The following is an 18,207-nucleotide window of genomic DNA, read 5'->3' as shown; positions in this document are numbered from 1 at the left end:
CTTTGTTTGGCCAAAAGAAAAAAAAAGAAAAAAGATACCTTTAGTTACCCTACATCAGGGGTAGGCAACCTCGGCTCTTTTATGACTCATGGACTTCAACTCCCAGAATTCCTGAGTCAGCATGGGAGTTGAAGTCCATGAGTCATAAAAGAGCCGAGGTTGCCTACCCCTGCCCTACATCATGCAGTCAGCTCCTACAACAATGGTGTTACATAGTAGTAATGAGACTGTCCAATAAGCATATAAACGGCTTCCCTTTTCATCAGTTGGAATATCTGAGTCATCTTGAACAACAGCCCTATATAAAATGGATTATATGTCCTCAACCTTCGAGTCTTCCTACAGTAGCTCGGTAATTGGGTCCATCCACTTTGCTGTTAGTCGTCTTGCTATCTTTTCCTCCACCTTTTCCAGCAATACATGCTTTTCCAGAGAGCTAGGTCTTTGTGTAACATATCCAGAGGAGGATCATTTGAATCTGGTCAAATTCTTGAGAACTCTTATGTTGATTTGTTGATGATCTATTTGTTTGTTTCCTTGGCTATCCATGATATCCCAGGAGTCTTCTCCAACACCAACATTCAAAAGCATCAATGCTTTTTCTATCCCGCTTCTTCAAAGTGCAACTTTTGCTTCCATAACTGTCACTGGGAAAATCATTATTTGCATCATTTTGAACTTTGTAGGTTAACAAACCTACAAAGTTCAAAATGATGCAAATAATGATTTTCCCAGTGACATCAAAGCATCTGTATATATATATATTTTCCAAGGCCTTCCTTATTACATTACCAAGTGCTAGCCAGCAATGTATTTCTTGACTGCAGGTTCCTTTATTAATGATGATGAACATGATGATGATCATATTCCATCAAGATGGTCTTGACTTTTAGTGATTAGATTTTCTGCATGATGATCTGTCCTTAACCTTGTCCTTTAGATATTCCAACAATATATTCATCCATCTGTAACTGAGTCATCCATCTTGTTGCTTACACCAAAATAAATAGACTAATGGATACTAGTTGTTCATATGCTCTGAGTTATCACTCTATTGACCTAATTCCGGGGTGTCAAACTGCCGACCCGCGGGCCGGATGCATCATAGCGAAACCGTGCCCACCCCATTGCCGACAATGGCAAAAAAGTTGCGATACGTTGCGACACGTCACGTGACGTTGCAAGTTTGACACCCCTGACCTAATTGATACAGAAAAGTATCCTGAGGTTAATGTCACTTATATTGAAAAATGGTAACAACCATAGATTTAATTGCGAACATTAGTTTCCAAGATGCATACCACAGTCCCTCTTCTGCTTGCATTTAGATAAAATAAAATAAAATAAAGGAACTCTTTCTTATCCTGCATTATAGTTTTAAAAAGTGCATGTTTTATTGACTGGCTGATTGCAGTGTTTATTTGCTGCCTACTTGTCAGATATATAAGATGTATATAAATAAAAATGTAAATGTTCGTTTGTTCAAAATCTTAAATCTCTGAAAGTTCTTCACCGATTACTTTGAAATTTTGACACAACATTGCATTCGAATACGCGTGTGTTTTTATATACCTATATTATATAGATGTCACACTTGTGACAGGTAAAAACATGCTTTTTTTGAAAAACACCGCCATCTGTTGGACGTAAAAGCAACACACGCTTTTACCAGACTGAGCCACAGCAACGCGTGGCCGGGTACAGCTAGTATTAAAATATTTAAACTCCATATAAATCCCATCTAAGATAAAAAAATACATCAGTTGCTGTTCTCTAAGTTGACAGATTTCCTTTGGGAATCCTCTGGGGACGACGAACTTTTTTGAGGATAAAAAGGTAGGGCTAACTGGACTTCAGGGACAATCTATTCCACAATGAGGAAACTGCCACAAGAAAGTCATTCTCGGAGCCCTAAATCCCTTGATTTCTCCAGGAGTGGATATCTGAAGTATTATCTTCCTGCTTAAAGAGCATGTCTTAGGTCAATTCTGCTGCAAGCTTTCGAATGTAGCTGAAGACCCATCCTCCAGAGCAATTTTTTTCCTGCTGAGTAATCCAGTCCTGGTCACTTCTGCCACTTTCAAAATGTAATTACTCTGACAGGAAAGCAGCAAGGAAAATAAAAATCTGCTACTATGCTTCCACTGAATTTCAACAGATGGATTAGAGAAGATAATGAAAATTCCAGGCATCAGAACACACAGTCAATCAAATTTTTATTACGGTCAAAACCAGCATAAGGAGGGTGGGTACAGTCAATTAAAAAGCATCTAAAATATTAATAATTATAAAAAGCCAAAAGATATAAAACAGACAGTGTGTATCTGAAAGGAGGAGTAGGAGCATTAGATGGCGGCAGGGAAGCATAAACTTTAGTATGGGGCAGATAAATCTATCAAATTACAGAGCACTCTAGCATGATGAACTAGATGCTCACTTAGACTAGTTTTTGGCACAGGCATCATCTGACGGATTTTAAGCAGCACCGCACAGAACCTGGCAACATTATATGTCAGTGATGGCAAACTTTTTAGAGACCGAGTGCCCAAACTGCAACCCAAAACCCATTTATGCATCATTGGGTGCCGGCTGGGTGTGGCCCATTGGGTGGGCGTGGCTGTGGTGGTAACGGCAGACTGGGTGGGACTAAAAAGTTCAGTCAATCAATTCCAACTTTGCAAGATCTTTTTTTTCCCGCGAGAAGTTGAAATTGACTGATTGATTGAACCTTTTTTTTTTTTTTGCACACATCGGCGGAGGCCTAAAGCGAAAAGGTTTTATAAAACCCAGCTAAATGCCTAGGACTGGGGCGACAGCGCGCGTGCCCACAAAGAGGGTTCTGAGTGCCGCCTCTGGCACCCGTGCCATAGGTTCGCCACCATTGTTATATGTTGTAGCAGGTTTGGTATTTGAAAGCAGCTGGGAAGTGTAGAATTGCAGTAATGGTGAGATGAATGTCTTTGTAATATAGGCACTGGAGAAGCACATGCTCTGTTGCTTCTGTGTGTCCAGAATCATGGACCATTGTCTCTCTCTCTCTGGGTAGGGAGTCTTCCTGTAATGCCTTCAAGGACAGCTTGGGGAGGAGTTTTAACTTTTCTTAAAAAGAAAGGATAGTTTATCAAGCAGCTGGAATTACTTTTAGATTTGGCAAAGCTGTAGGAAGGTTTAGAGCAGGGGTCCCCAACCTCTGGTCCATGGACTGGTACCGGGCTGCAGCATGCCAACAGCTGGTCCGCACAAACAAACAAAGCCCCATCCGTGGGATGCAGGCAGCACACAAAACTACGCACTCTCCAGTCCGTGGACAAAACTTTCTCCATGGAACTGGTCCCTGGCGCCCAAATGTTTGGGGACCTCTGGTTTAGAGGGTCTTTTAAGGTTAGGCTTCAGGTGCATGCCTTTCCACAATTTCTGTTGTCGCAGAATGCAAACCCCATCCAATTTCTGTAACCTGCCACCAAGAGAAGTGGACACAACATGAAACGCCAGCAAGTTACACCAAAATGGTCACCTAGCTGAGAACCACATCTTTTCCATTTCACTGTCACCATAGTCACAACACTATCAAGCAATCAGATGTTAAATGTTACAGTATTTGACACCTAATATTTGTATGGTATTCCTATTGTAATCTGGGCTATGTTCTCTTCCTGCCAAGATTCATTGATTCGTCACTCGGGGAAAAATATCACAATATAAAAAACCTACAGTCTTGAAAACATACAGGCAACAGACCGCCAACAGGTTCTTCTCATAAGTCCTTGAACACAGTCTTCCTTAAAACCGGGAGCCATCTGTTGACCATGCCTGGTATTAACTTTGGGAATTGCAGCCCAAGAAAGCCATAGGTTTCCAGATTGAGTAAGGTTGTCTTAGCATATGCAATCCCATGAAAAAATACACTTACTTACCATAAAGGATATATTCCAAGCCTAGAAATAATGAAAATAACAGCAAACGAAAGGAAGAGGAAATCGCATAGTTTTTGAAACTTGCAGTAGTTTGCCATTTTGGCTGCCTGTAATAAGAAAAGGAAATAGGTCACTTTCTTTCTAAAGAAACTGGGCAGAAATTGTACTGTACAAAATATGCATTGTCACTATTTAAATTTTTACTGCCCTTACGACTTCTGCTTTGAAATTTTGCAAAATATTGTAAGGACAAAAGTCGACCCTGTCCATTAACACTTCTCGTCTTATTTTTTAAATATCTCTACTGCTATCTGGCATCTTTATTTCTCAATTATAATAAATTATAATATTGCATTTTTTATAAGACTCCAAACTTAAATAAGCTTATTCAAAACATTCTGACTTCAACAGGACCTAATCCCTAGAAACAATACTAGGATTCTTTTTTTCACACATCTGTTTCCTTTTTCGTTTATTCATCTATTTTTTATTTTATTGTAAAGAAGTTAAAATATAAAACTCCATTAAATCCAAAAAGACCAAAAAAATCCAGAAAACAATCAAGACATTAAAAAAGTGCATTAAAAAGAAAAAAAAGCCAACACATATACACATGTTATTCCCCCCCTAATTGAATACTGATTAATACATTACTACAATATTGGTGGTTTCCATATCTTGTGTCACAGGCACCCCCCAATTTTTTTAAACTAGTAAATGTATTTGCAAATTATTGACCTGTCTCCTATATACTATATTAATGACAAATTAGTTAATAGAAAAAAATGTCAAGGTTAAGGTTTCAGAAGTCCCTGTTAACAAACTGTTATCATAATCCACTCAGAAAATTTGCCACGGTGTCTTATCTATCCCAAATCGTTCCAAAAGTTAAAAGTAATTCATCCTGAATCAAATATCCATGTTTGTTTCTTAATGCCATCTCTTATCAATTGTTGTCTAATTAAATATAATAAATTCAGTCTTCACTGTGGGTCTATCTTCCCAATGAAGTCCAAATAGAAGTGATTTCCAGTTAGGTATAATAAATCCATTCTCTAATCTCCCTCCTTTTCGTAGGAAAAAAGAATTTGTCACTTCCCGGTTCAGTCAGGCTCCTAATATTGTAAGGATACGCAGGCTTAAACTTCAAAGACAACAGGAGATCAAGTCAGTTAATTCTCTGGCTGTGGGGATATCTCTTTGGTCTGCAACTTTCAGATCAGAGTCCCTTTGTGAATCTAACTTATCCAAAACTACATGCCACTGCATATTTTCCATGGCCATTATCATCTCATCAAATGTTTTTTTAAAAAGTCTCAACTAAAAGCTGCATGCTACCCAGCAGTCTTTTCGTAGATTTCAGCCACCATTGCTTATCTACAATCTGATTCATTGTAACTCTGTGAAACTTGATCAGGGAACAAAAAAAAAAAAAATGATGAAGCAGAAAGAAACAGGATAGATATTTTCTGGCTATTTCAATCCAAGGTTAAAAGAAAAATTCCAAATATTTTGCAAATTCAAAAATACAAAACTCCTGTGGTGAGAGTCTAATTAATGTAAATCAAATAAAAGCACTTCATCATCCAGAAACACTGTGGTGTTTCCTTACAGGGAGAACAAAGGTCATTCAAAACAACATAAATCAAAGGGGGAAAAAAACAAACCAGCTAAAGTCCAGCAAGGAGTTGAAATAAATCAGCATTCCACTGCTGATCAACTTTTAAGAATTGATCAGCAGAGTAAAACAAATTTAGGAAGTGAAACTCAGATGTGCTTAAGAAAACTGCTGAAAGGAAGATGGATTTGCCCAAGTGCCGTCCAAAAGTCATCTATTTGCTTTTTCTTCTAATTCAATCACATTCTTATTATTTGTTCCCTACATATTCAATTCCTTCTTTCGATTACATTTCAAATACTATATACATGGGCTTACAAAAAGTTTTGACAAAGTCTTTGTAGCAGATTTAGGGGACTGAAGGCAGATGATGACAAGTATTTTAGTACTCTATAACAGGGCTTTTCAATCTTTTCACCCATTGTACCACTTTTAGGATACGGCAACATCCGAGTACCACCAGTCGCCTAGCAAGGTGTCAAAAACTTGATGACCAAAAAAAAAAAAGGAAAAAAGTGATAAAGTACAGGTAGTCCTCGACTTACAACAGTTCACTTAGTGACTGTTCGAAGTTACAATGGCACTGAAGAAAGTGCCCCCCAAGACACAGCCGAGCAAGACACCTGCCTGCCCACCCGGTGGCACTCTTCCTGCTGTCCAAGGTTTTCATTGCTGTGAGCATTTCTGTTGAGGATTGGCAGCGGGGGTGGGGTGGGGGGTGTTTGGTTTTTATTCCCCCCCCCGTCTGCTGGGTGGTTGCAGCAGATTTTGGTTACTTCACATGACCCTGGGACACTGTGATCGTCATAAATATGAATCAGTTGCCAAGCATCTGAATGTAAATCACAAGACCCTGGAGATGCTGCAACATTCCAGCTGATCGGCGTTTCTTCTGGGCTCAGCAGAAGTTTCAGGATCAGTGCTGCTTTCCAGCTGATTGGTGCTTCTTCTGGGCTCAGCAGAAGCACCAGGATCAGCGCCGAGCTCCAGCTGGAGCCTGGCGCTGATCTTGGCGCTTCCATTGAGTCCTGATAGCCCTGAAGAAGCAGCGATCAGCTGGAAAGCGACGCTGATCCTGGCACTTCCGCTGAGCCCTGACAGCCCTGCAGCTCCAGCCATCTCTCGCTCAGGCTTGTGCGGTGCTGCCACCGGTTCAGCTCATTCCCCTCCCCCACTACTTTTCTAGGATGGTCACATACCACCTGCCAGGTGCCAATGTACCACAGGTGGTACCCGTACCACTGGTTGAAAAGCCCTCCTCTATAAAGCCCCTATTTTCTTTCTATGAGAGGCAGCTGGGACTGGGAGGAGTTCGGGCTGACAGAGGCAGCTGAACTTCCTCCTGACCGGTAAAATGTTGACTGGAGGTTTTGACAATATCAAAGATTGCAGGAGCAGGTTTTCTGAGTAGGTATAATAGTATGTGGGAATGACCTTGGGAGAATGGATAAAGGGTTGCTGCCTAGGGAACGGTCAAACAAGGGACAGCATAGCCCAGTGATTGCAAAAGACTGAGTGCCCAAACTGCAATTCAAAACCCACTTATGCATCGTCCGGTGCTGGGTGGGTGTGGCCCATTGGCTGGGTGTGGCCAATTGGGTGGGTGTGGCCCATTGGGTGGGCATGGCTACGGTGGTAATGGCAGACTGGGTGGGACTAAAAAGTTCAATCAATCAATTCCAACTTTGCAAGATCTTTTTTTTCTCACAAGAAGTTGAAACTGACTGATTGATTGAATCTTTTTTTTTTTTGCACACACGGTGGAGGCCTAAAGCAAAAAGGTTTTATAAAACCCAGCTGAAGGCCTAGGATTGGGGCGACAGCACGCGTGCCCACAGAGAGGGCTCCGAGTGCCACCTATGGCACCTGTGCCATAGGTTCGCCACCACTAGCATAGCCTGCAGTTGCAAAGTTGGTGGAGCAAAAGGCTCAGGAGGGACCCTCCCTGGGTTATTGGGCAGTACAGTTGACAGTGGGAGAACTGTCACTTTAGATTTGCAAACTTCTGTAAATGTAGCTTTACAATAAAACAGAATTAGTTTATCTGGTCGTTTCCTGTCTGGTTTAGCTGCTAAGGATGACACTAGGCCTGGACTCATGTCCTTTCTTAAGTGCCTGGGAGAATAAGAACCAGCAGGGTGAAATTAGTCAGAAACGTATCAGCAAAAACATCAGGAATGTTTACTTTTTTTTCCCAGCGCTGCTATGTTATATGTACTTTTAAATTTGGTCACATTTTACTTCTGTTGTTGCTTGCCTGTGTTAAAAATTTACTCATATATTATCTAAAAGCTAGCAGTATGTTTTAAAGAAATTCTGATAATGACACAAATAATTCAGGCTGATAAAAATAAACAACAACAAAAAAGGATTCTGAACAAGGTGCAGAAAGTCAATGCCACTGTGTTCATGAGTGTCACTTCCAAAGACAAATACAAAGGTATTTATGGTCTTACAGAAACAGTACCTTAAAACAAATGTCAATACATTATGAGCTTTCACAGGCTACAATATTTGTTCCAGGTAGAGACCATTTTGGACAGCAAAGAATTATTACAAATAACCCTCTCTTACCTCCAGCACGACATCGACAACATCATGAAGACAGAAAGTCAAGGTTCCAACTCTTGTGAAATTGACTACATAAGAGATAATTATTAATAGGACTGTCACAATATGATGTGTAAACATGATGCTAAAATCCTGGAAGATAAAGAGAGAGAAAATAAAGCACGGTTACATAAATTAGTTTTAGATTTTCAATGTCTGGGTTCAGTAATTTTTTAAAAATCTAATATTAGACTTATGTATTGTAAATATGTCATAATTTTTGTGTAATTCTTTTACGCAGCGAACTATGATATACAAAATGCAAAGTGTATAAATTAGAATGCAAGCATCAACTTAGCGGAAACAAATACAAATAGGTTTACTGTAAAGCACCGTATAGCATTGCTCAACTTGTATCAAGAAACAACATAAATGACTGTATCTAAAACAAACACAAAGACTAGGTGCCTTGCTTTATTGTTTTCTGAACAAGGGGAGCCAACATGGCTGAGGGTTACAATGGTGGGACAGCTGCAGGAGCTCCCCTTGAACATTCCTTCTGTAATGTTGCCATTCTCATCTCCCAGAGCTGGTATCCCTGGCTGCCTTGAATAATCTGAATGCCTTCTGCAAAGATCTCAGAGAGGATAGCTGGGGAAAGCCCTGGTCAATGTCGGAAACATAGAATAAAGGCAAAACAATTCTCGTGAGTGTTATGTACCTGCCTGCATTGCTCTGCTCATAGGACTCTTATTGCTGCCTTATAGCATTGGCTTGAGGGAACAGCAAGCAGAGCAGCTGTGAAGGAGCAGCACCCACCATTATATTTTATGTCACCAGAGCATCTAGCTAATTTTGATTCCTTTTTGCAGGAACAAAAGAGCTGTGTCTTTATTTTCTACTTCGATGTTTTTGAAGAGAAAGGAAGTCTATTTTTTCTTTTGTGTCATTTTATTTATTTTATTTATTTATTTTATTAAATTTATATCCCGCCCTTCTCCTTGCGGACTCAGGGCGGCTAACAATCGGGTAAAAATACACAAATAACATTACAAATTTAAAAATTAGTTAAAAAGGAAATATTTAAATTTAATCTAATTAAAATATAATTAAAACCCCCTCTAAAAGTTTCCCCTAGGCCAGTCCCGCNTTCCAGAGGGTGGGAGCTCCCACAGAGAAGGCCCTCCCCCTTGGGGTCGCCAGCCGGCACTGTCTGGCTGACGGCACCCTGAGGAGACCCACTCTGTGGGAGCGTACAGGTCGATGGGGGGTAATCTGCGGCAGGAGGCGGTCTCGAAGGTATCCGGGTCCGATGCCATGGAGCGGTTTAAAGATGATGGTCAGCACCATGTCTCACGGTATTAGGTAGTCCTCGCTTCACAATCCTTGCGGTTATCTATCCCTGCCACCCCACACTGATCTTTGTGGCTGATGCCAGCTGATGCCATGCTCAGGTGAGGCAGCTGCTGCCCCTCACGAGAGTTTGGGGAGGCTGCATGAGGGCCTCAGCAAGGCCTCAGCTGGATGCACCTCATCAGCAGCAGAAGGAAAAGAAGTGCAAAGGTCAGCTGGGGCTAGCAGGGGCAGACAGCTGAGTGCCAGATGGCCAAAAGGGCAGAGATGTGGGGGAAAGAGAGGTGGATGAGGCGAAGACACAAATTGTGTGTTTTTATGTATGGGCACACGTATATAGGTACTTGGCAGAAGAAAGACCATACCCTATCTGCTAGAGCCAAGATATCTATGCATGCTCATAAATGCTATTCGGTTTCTTCAAGGATCATGGACTTCAGTAGATGGGTGTCCACCACAAGTATTTCCCTCTCTCCAAAAGCAAATTAAAAGGATCTGCTTTTTTCTCTCTCAACTCTTACCTTAATGCAGATTGAGCAATTCACACACTCTCAAAGGCCGCACCAGGATGTGTAGGCATGTTTCAGGAGTTGTAAATGGGTGAGATGAATGGCTCAAGGATTAAAGCATTCGTTTAGCCCTTAACACTCCCCAAACCTTAAAATCTACAAAACAGGTCAACATGTTTGGCTCCTTGCTCTGGAAGGCACGGATAGAATGGTGGAGGACCAGACAGCCTGGATTTTTTTTTTTTAAATTAATACCTAGGAATATTAATGGACTTGATAAAGTGCCTTGCTTTTCATATATGACTTTAGTATTCTGAGAAAGACAGTGTGAGTTGGACAGGTATTGGGAAGATTCAATTTCAAGAACACCCTTAACTCACTGGTGGAATATGAATATAAATCTAACAAATAAAATAAATAAACACATGGGGACATTCCGAGATTGCCCCTGGTGTGTTTAATATAAAAATACACCTTATCCTCTGTCAGATGCCACAGGATATAGGAAGAAAGAGACACGTATTCTTTTTATGGCATTATTGTTGCCATAATAGTTTAAGTTTCTACTATTCCACATTAGTAGGATAAGCGCTGGGTTACCTGCCTGAGCAGGGGGTTGGACTTGATGACCTCCAAGGTCCCTTCCAACTTTATTATTATTATTATTATTATTATTATTATTATTATTATTATTATTATTATTATTATTATTACTACTACTACTACTACTACTACTCTAATTATTGCTGGTTTAAAACAGGTCCCAAGAGACAGTTTTCTAGGATATTTTGATAGCTTTTTCTGACATCTGGAAAAGAAAATTACACACATGCACACCTCTATGATGCAGGATAATTAGCAGTTCCTGCAGTTTCAAAATTGGTATTAGCTATTCCAACTCTTCATAAATACCTATGCAAAGGAACAAATCTAGATGCTCTTGGCCAGGTTATGATTTGAAGTAAATGTCACCATTTCATCTGCTTTTCCAGGAAACACTTTATTGTCCTATAGATGAAGCTAAATCTCTTCCTCCCAACTTAAAATTTTAGTACACTAATAACTTATTAAGGTGGCCCTTTTCTAAAAGCCTTTAAATAGTGACTTTGAGATAAGTCTCTAAAAATAATATCTGGCAAAACAGACCTAGCCTAGTCATCCTACCAAAGTGTAAAAGTTACAATAGTAAATTTGACTGATGTGCAGAAGAAATATTCTAGGACAACCATAAATATCTTGGTAGTCCATTCTCTCCCCTTAATTCTTTCTGTATACCATAAAAGTAGCATAGTGATACATGGGAAAATGCTAATTAAACTGCCCACACATGCCTCTTAAGCATACACAAGCTGCACATGATGATAGCCAATAAGGATAATTCATCCCTCATGGCTCATTAGGAGCAGTGAAAAAATGGCATCTGTTCCATCAGGTTATTTTTGCCGAATGCTCATCTGATCAAATGCACTGGACTGCAGATACTGTTCATGAAACCTTAGCCAAGCAGAGATAACTTAGTGGAATAAACACATCAATAACCGAAAAGAGCCTTTTGGAAATCAGGAATCAGTTCTATTGCAAGATGCTTTTCTGTCAAGAGTTTGCTACTGGATAAACAACAGGATGAGCACATCTGTCTTTTCAATATAGTATGGAAAACCATTCATAACTTAGGATTATCCAGTTGTTGGATGTGGCTTGCTATGCCTTCCCTCCTCAGCTAATATATAAAGCTGCAATGTGAACGAAGCCACAAACATTAATTCCAAAAACAATGGGTTTTTAAAAAAACCAGTTGCTATGAAGATTGCTCAGTTCTGTATTTCTGTGTGGCAGACTGCTATGGTTTTCTAACAGATGGAGGGGGAAAAAACCCTCCATTTTCTTCCTTTGTATTTCTTCTTTTATCTATTTGAGACCCCTTTCCCACATGACAATAAATTGACTTGGGGTATCCATGTGACAGAAAAAAGATTCTCTCTCCCATCATGTTGGCAAAGGCAGCATACAAAAGAAACCTGGACCTCTTATAAGTCAAGGAGGGTATGGCTGAATCCTCAAACTAAGAAGTACCAGTTATGGTACAGAGGGACTGAACAATTCTCCTCCCTCTCTTGTGATGTAATGGCCCTGGAGCTTTTCCTGGCATATGAAACTCATGGAAAAAATCTTTGCAACAGAAGTCCTCAGGTTACATTCTTATATATAAGATACTTTTAATGAAATAAATACATGCACATGACTTTTGGTGTTGTTCGCCCATTTCCCCTTTTACTGCATCCCCACTCCTTCTTCTCTACCTTCTTTCTCCCTTCCTTCTCTTTCTTCCCTACTTCCCTCTTCTTCCTCTCCTCTCCTCTTCTCTTTCACCACTCTCTCCTCCAACCTTCCTCCATGTATTTATTTCATTAAAAGTATCTTATATATAAGAATGTAAAAAGAATGTATGTTAATATCTGATAAATATCACAGTATATGTATGGGGGAGAGTTTGGAAAAATAAAAAATAAATTTAATTAAAAAAAAAAAAGAAGAAGTCCTCAGGTTGTTACCCAAGCCATAAGAGCCAGTTTATATTCTTTAAAGTGAAGGGCATGCAGCACCAGGTATTAGTCTCTTGTACAAAGTGAAGTTAGGGGGAAGTCAGGAAAAGCATTTGTCAAACTGTTAACTCTGTTAATCACCTTTAGGTTCTTTCTTGTACCCCTCCACTTATTTATGATACTTTCCTACACAAAGCTGAATATTCTAAGAAACACAACAGATGGGAGTCATGAAAAACCTGAGTCACAAGCGTGATTTTTTTATTTAGGATTTATCTCGCCTTCATTCGCTTTCTTTATATAGCCTTCCAGATTCTTCCATGCTCTGTGTGGGACACACTGGGATGGAACTGATCCTATTGTTTCAGAGCTATACTATTTCACCATTTCATTGTTAACACCATCGCAGTTTTGACATTCTACTGTTTTTTCCCTTCCCACTTATACCATTTCAATCTTTGCACAACACTGAGAGTGCAGAATTAATGTGAATTACTGTAGTCACAGGACAAGTTGAGTAGTTTACACTGCTGTGCAATTTTGACAATGTAACAGATTGATAGTAACAAAGGCTGATTAGGAACCTAAAGGAAGGGGATCTTCCTGAATCAGTCTGAATTGGCCAATACATCCTGCCCAGATCCTGTACCCCAATGGCCACCTTAAATAAGTGGTGAAACACGATTGATTTTACAGTCCTTCCAGCTACTGCTGGGCTTAAGGGCTGGGGGAGAAAGACATATAATGATTTTAGTCTGTCTCCCCATGGATTAGAGCAAGAGTGCATAATTATGATCCTGTTACAACTTGTGGACTTTTAACTCCTAGAATTCCCGAGCCAGCATATATTGGTCAATTCAGAATTCTGGGAGTTGAAATCCACTGGTCATAAAGGGGCCATAGTTGCCCATCCCTGGGCTAAAGTAAGATGAAAGCAACAACCAAAGGACGTAGTGGGGAAAAATGGTTATGGCATGTTTCTTCCATAGTTGTCTGTAGGGAAGATTTGTAATATCTGATCCTCTGCTTCCGAGTGTGAGGAGAAAAGCAGGAGGTACTGGATCCCCATAAATATCTCCCTGAACTTTGAGTCATATTCATTACTTACTCAGGGCTCATGGTAATCGGGATGATCAGAATGTAATTAGCCAATCTGAATAAGCTGCTCTCCTTGCAGTGCCATTGACTAAGGCTTCGTGAGATATTACGGCATTAAACTTTACCAGTCTCCTCCACCAAAATACAACCTTCCCATTTCATCATGCTTTCTTTTCCCTATCACCTTCACAGAATAAAGCTAGGAAGTGTCCAGCTGTAGAGCTATTAGACATGAACTGCAGAGTCACTGGGTTAGGAGGCACTAAAATTTAAATAAATAAATGAATGAATGAATGAATGAATGAATGAATGAATGAATGAATGAATGAATGAATGAATGAATGAATGCTTGTTGGGCAATCACATTTAGGTATTATTTAGTTCAGGTATGAATTTGCAATTTTTAAATTTTAGCCTATAAAAGCAAAAACGTGGTGCCAATCAGTTCTAATATGGGTCTAATCTTCTAACACGTGGGAGAAAAGCCAGGTTTTTAAAGCCTTATGGAAGGCTAAAAGGGTTGTGGCCAGCCAAACATAGGGGGCAACTTGTTCCATAGAGCAGAGGCTGCCATGGAAAACGGTCATTTGGTTGATTTCGGTGGCTATAGAAATTGAATGAATGAATGAATGAATGGCACACTTCCTAGCTCCCATCAGATGATAATATTTAGAGGAAGCGTGCCCACCCTATCTGATCTGGTATGACAGGTAGATGTCCTCAGGGACATCTGGTCCCACAGATAGCCTGGCCTGTATCATATAGAGCTTTAAAGGTGATGATCAGCACCTTGTCATATAGAGCTTTAAAGGTGATGATCAGTACCCAAAGCATGTCCATTATAGTGCGATTTCTTTTCTTTTTCTAATATATTTTATTGATTTTTTTAAAACATAAATCACTTAATAGTTGGTGAGCAGTGTGTTTGCTGGGTTTACATTTGTAAAACAAATCATTAACAATTGGTTTCTATAATGCATAATCCATATAATGGTTTTAGTTGATTTCCTCTTTTCCCAAAATATCCTCTTTTGCAAACATTGAGTTAATACAATTCTTATTGTTTTGATAGATAACAATTAAATATATAATTTTTCCCAATATTCCTCAAAATAATAATCACATCAATATAATATTTCTTTTCTATCCAATCATCCTAGTTGCCTTAACACAGATCCTGTTACAGTCCTTATTTTAGTTTGTTTCTCCCACCAAATTTAGGTATTCTTACTGGTTAAGATTTTCTCAAAAATTAATTACATTTAAAAATTTAACTCTATTTTTCCATATGAACCATGTCACACTTTTACATTTCTTAAGGAATAGATAAAAAATGAAAAAAAAGAAAGGAGAGCAAGAGTAAAGAAACATAAAAAATAACATATTACTTAAAATATATATCCCTCCTAAGCTAATATATATTTATTTCCTAAATTTCTTATTCGTTTTAACCATAATTAAAAATATGTTTAATCTTTAAACATTCCATTTAATACATCTAATCATCTAGTCCTTTAACTCTTATTCAAAACATTTTTTATCCATTATAATTTTCTTAAATTCAATTACATTTAAGTATCTAAAACATTTCCTTTATCTAAGTCATTTCAATTTTTTTATATTACTCATATCAAGAAAGAGAACAAAAAAGGGAAAAAAGGATACTATATTATTTAGGGAATTCATCCCTCTTAGAATGACATTTATATTCCAAAACTTTTCTATTTCTTTAACCATATTCAAACAAATGTTTCTTTTTTAAGTATTCTCTCTGATAATTCCCATCATCTATTTTCTTGGTTTCCACTTTAGTCTTTTTCCTTTGCCCAGTATCTTTCTTAATCAATGTATTTTGCTGAATCAAAAAGTTTTTCCGTAAGTTTGTAAATGTTGCTGTAGATGTAAAAAGTAAATCAGGTGAAATGTCTTTGTACAGGGCTTCTGCCTTTCCATGTTTGTTGAAAATCTTTTTCTTTTTCTTTCTTTCCACTTCTCTTATCATTTCCTTTCTCTCCGATGTTCCTGACATCTCTACAGTCCATTTTATCCAATCTATTTTCTTGTCCTCAGATTTATTTTGTAGTCATAAGGGATAAGTTGTTTTTTCCAATTCTTGTGAATTTTTTCCCACTAGGATTAAATCATGTTTCCTTGTTTTGTTAAGTTCCATTTTTAAGTCTCTATTCTCAATTCTATATCCATTTATCTGTTTTATCTGCTCCTTCTCTGTTGTTGTTTTCTGGGAATTTTTTTGTTGTAGAGTTAACTTAGAAATAGATTGATTTATATTTTCAAAGTTATTTTGGATTTCTTTGTGGTTTAAAGTCATTGTTGTTTGAATTAGTTGCAGTATACTATATATCTCCTCCTGTGAAGTATTTATGTTTTCTTAATATGTTCTTTCTACATGTCTCTGATTCATGATGGCTAAGAATTTGAGTTTTTCTCTTCCTTTCTTTTCTCTGCAAATAACTTTAGAATCCCAATTAAATAGATATTTGTAATCCAAATAGTTCAGAAAAGATTTTTTTCTAAAATTTATAATTCTCTCTTTGTCTACAGCCCAGATTATTGTCTTTTTTTTCACAGCTGTTCTTTATTGTTAAAACTTTGAAGGCCACATTAGCTTTTTCCAGGTTTTGCCAAGTCTTATATTAAAGTTATAGCTGTCATAGTTTTCATCCACCACTAGGTGTCAGCAACTATTTGTTTTTCAATTTCTAAAATGAACAATTATCTTTAAAATGAGAGTCTTAACCATTCAAACAATTTTAGATTTATCCAGATTTAAGTTTTAAATTTATTTCATTTCCATATATTTTGATCCTTCATAAAAAGATTAATTCACTGCTTCGGTTAGTATAAGGGTGGGGTGGAAATCCCCCTCCTTCTCTTTTGGGGGTATTTTGCTTATTGGGGATCTTTTCCAGGAAATTAAATGAAGAATAGAAAAGAGAAGATCGAATTCCTCACCCAGTTTCAAGCATGCTGTTCACAGTTGTGCTGGTTAGTGCTTTTGGACTTCGGTTGCTAGTAGCTTGGGCTGGTCGATGCAATACGGCCAGCCTTTCTCCTGTCGGGTTAGAAGGCTTTCCCCAAGTCGAACGGAATGGATGCCACCGTTCCAGAGTCGCTGGAGCACCCTTCTTTCTTCGTTGCCTCTCCGGGGTGACTTAGACCCATTTAGGGTCCCCAGTCGCGGGGGTGCAGAGAATCCGCAAGCCCGCGACCGGTCATTACTCCGCAAAACCAGAAATCCTATAGTGCAATTTCTTACTATTTCAAAATCATAAAATATTTCACTAAATAATTTAGGACAGGGAAAAATCTGTGACCCTCCCAAAAGTTGTGACCAGCATGAGAAGGCTGGTCGCAGCAGCATCAAACTCTGCAGTGTATCTTTTCTTGTCAATGCTATTCTCAGGAATAACTGTGAGATCCTGAAGCAGGCAGTACCAGGCAACTGAAAGTGAATGCCTGTTTTTATTCCCACTAGGATTTTAAATCCTGCTTACAAGATCAGACATGCTGGAACATGTGTAAAATTTTTTTCCCCCTCTAGGAACAGTTCTGCTTTCTGATAAAAAGAAAAGAGTAATAACAAAAACAATACTAGGCTACCAATTATACAAGGATTTTTTTTTTTGTTTCATGGAAATGAAAGTCACCCAAAGTAGCTCCAAGGAGAGATGGGCAGCATATAAATTAAACAAACAAACAAATAAATAAATCTGACTGCTAAGCAACCAATACATAATTAATTCTATGTATATATTAATGTTCTCACACAACCTTTCCCAATCTGGTATCTAAAAGTCAACTATGATAATTTCCACTAGTACGTTCAAGTTCAGCACTGGAAAAATATCATATTGGATTATGCTATTATAAATTGTTTCATAGTACACAGGCACCCTTAGGTGTCCTCTAAATGTGTTTCATTTCAATTCCCAAAATTTTCAGCAATAGTTGTACTGGTTATGGAATTCTGGGTGCTGAAATCTGTACATCTCAATATTTAATGATACATAAAAGATAAATATTTCCTAAAATACTCCAATAGAATCTGAATAAAATGGTCGGCATCGTACTAAGGAACCAGTGAGCAATATTGCAACCAGCTCCCAAAAGATATTAAAACTACCTAAGGCTAGTCCAATAATGCTAGTAGATTATGTAATCTGACTACCGTATTTATTGGCGTATAACACGCACCGGCGTATAACACGCACCTTCATTTTAAGGGAAATTTCAGGAAAAAAACTTAAAGGTGGGGCCGGGCGGCAGAGAGCTTGGCGGCAGCGGCAGCAGGAGGATGGGGAAGGGGCGTGGCTGCCCGGGCCAAGGTGGGGCCGGGTGGCGAAGGGCCGCGGCTGCCTGGGCCGAGATGGGGCCGGGCGGCGGAGAGCTTGGTGGCAGCGGCAGCAGGACGGTGAAGGGTCGCGGCTGCCTGGGCCAAGGTGGTGCCGGGCGGCGAAGGGGCGCGGCTGCCCGGGCTGAGGTAGGGCCGGGCGGCGGAGAGCTTTGCAGCGGTGGCAGCAGCAGCAGGACGGGGAAGGGGCACGGCTGCCCGGGCCAAGGTGGGGCCGGGCGGCGAAGGGGCGCGGCTGCCCGGGCCGAGG

General features: G+C 39.3%; 1 protein-coding gene across 1 annotated transcript in view; it reads right to left on the bottom strand.

The window, feature by feature from the left end:
• CERS6 (ceramide synthase 6) overlaps positions 1 to 18,207 on the bottom strand; it is a 106,892-nt gene that overhangs the window by 3,723 nt on the left and 84,962 nt on the right. Inside the window, exons 7-8 of the mRNA XM_015816398.1 lie at positions 8,107 to 8,235; positions 3,915 to 4,021 (exon numbers count right to left, since the gene is read on the bottom strand). Of these exons, the coding sequence (XP_015671884.1) occupies positions 3,915 to 4,021; positions 8,107 to 8,235 (236 nt within the window). The remainder of the gene's footprint in view (positions 1 to 3,914; positions 4,022 to 8,106; positions 8,236 to 18,207) is intronic.

The sequence above is a fragment of the Protobothrops mucrosquamatus genome, unplaced genomic scaffold (genome assembly GCF_001527695.2).
Source record: "Protobothrops mucrosquamatus isolate PMUCROS unplaced genomic scaffold, P.Mucros_1.0 scaffold446, whole genome shotgun sequence".
Classification (NCBI taxonomy): Eukaryota; Metazoa; Chordata; class Lepidosauria; order Squamata; family Viperidae; genus Protobothrops; species Protobothrops mucrosquamatus.
The sequence above is the reverse complement of the archived record's forward strand: the minus strand, read 5'-3'. Positions and strand labels throughout refer to the sequence as shown.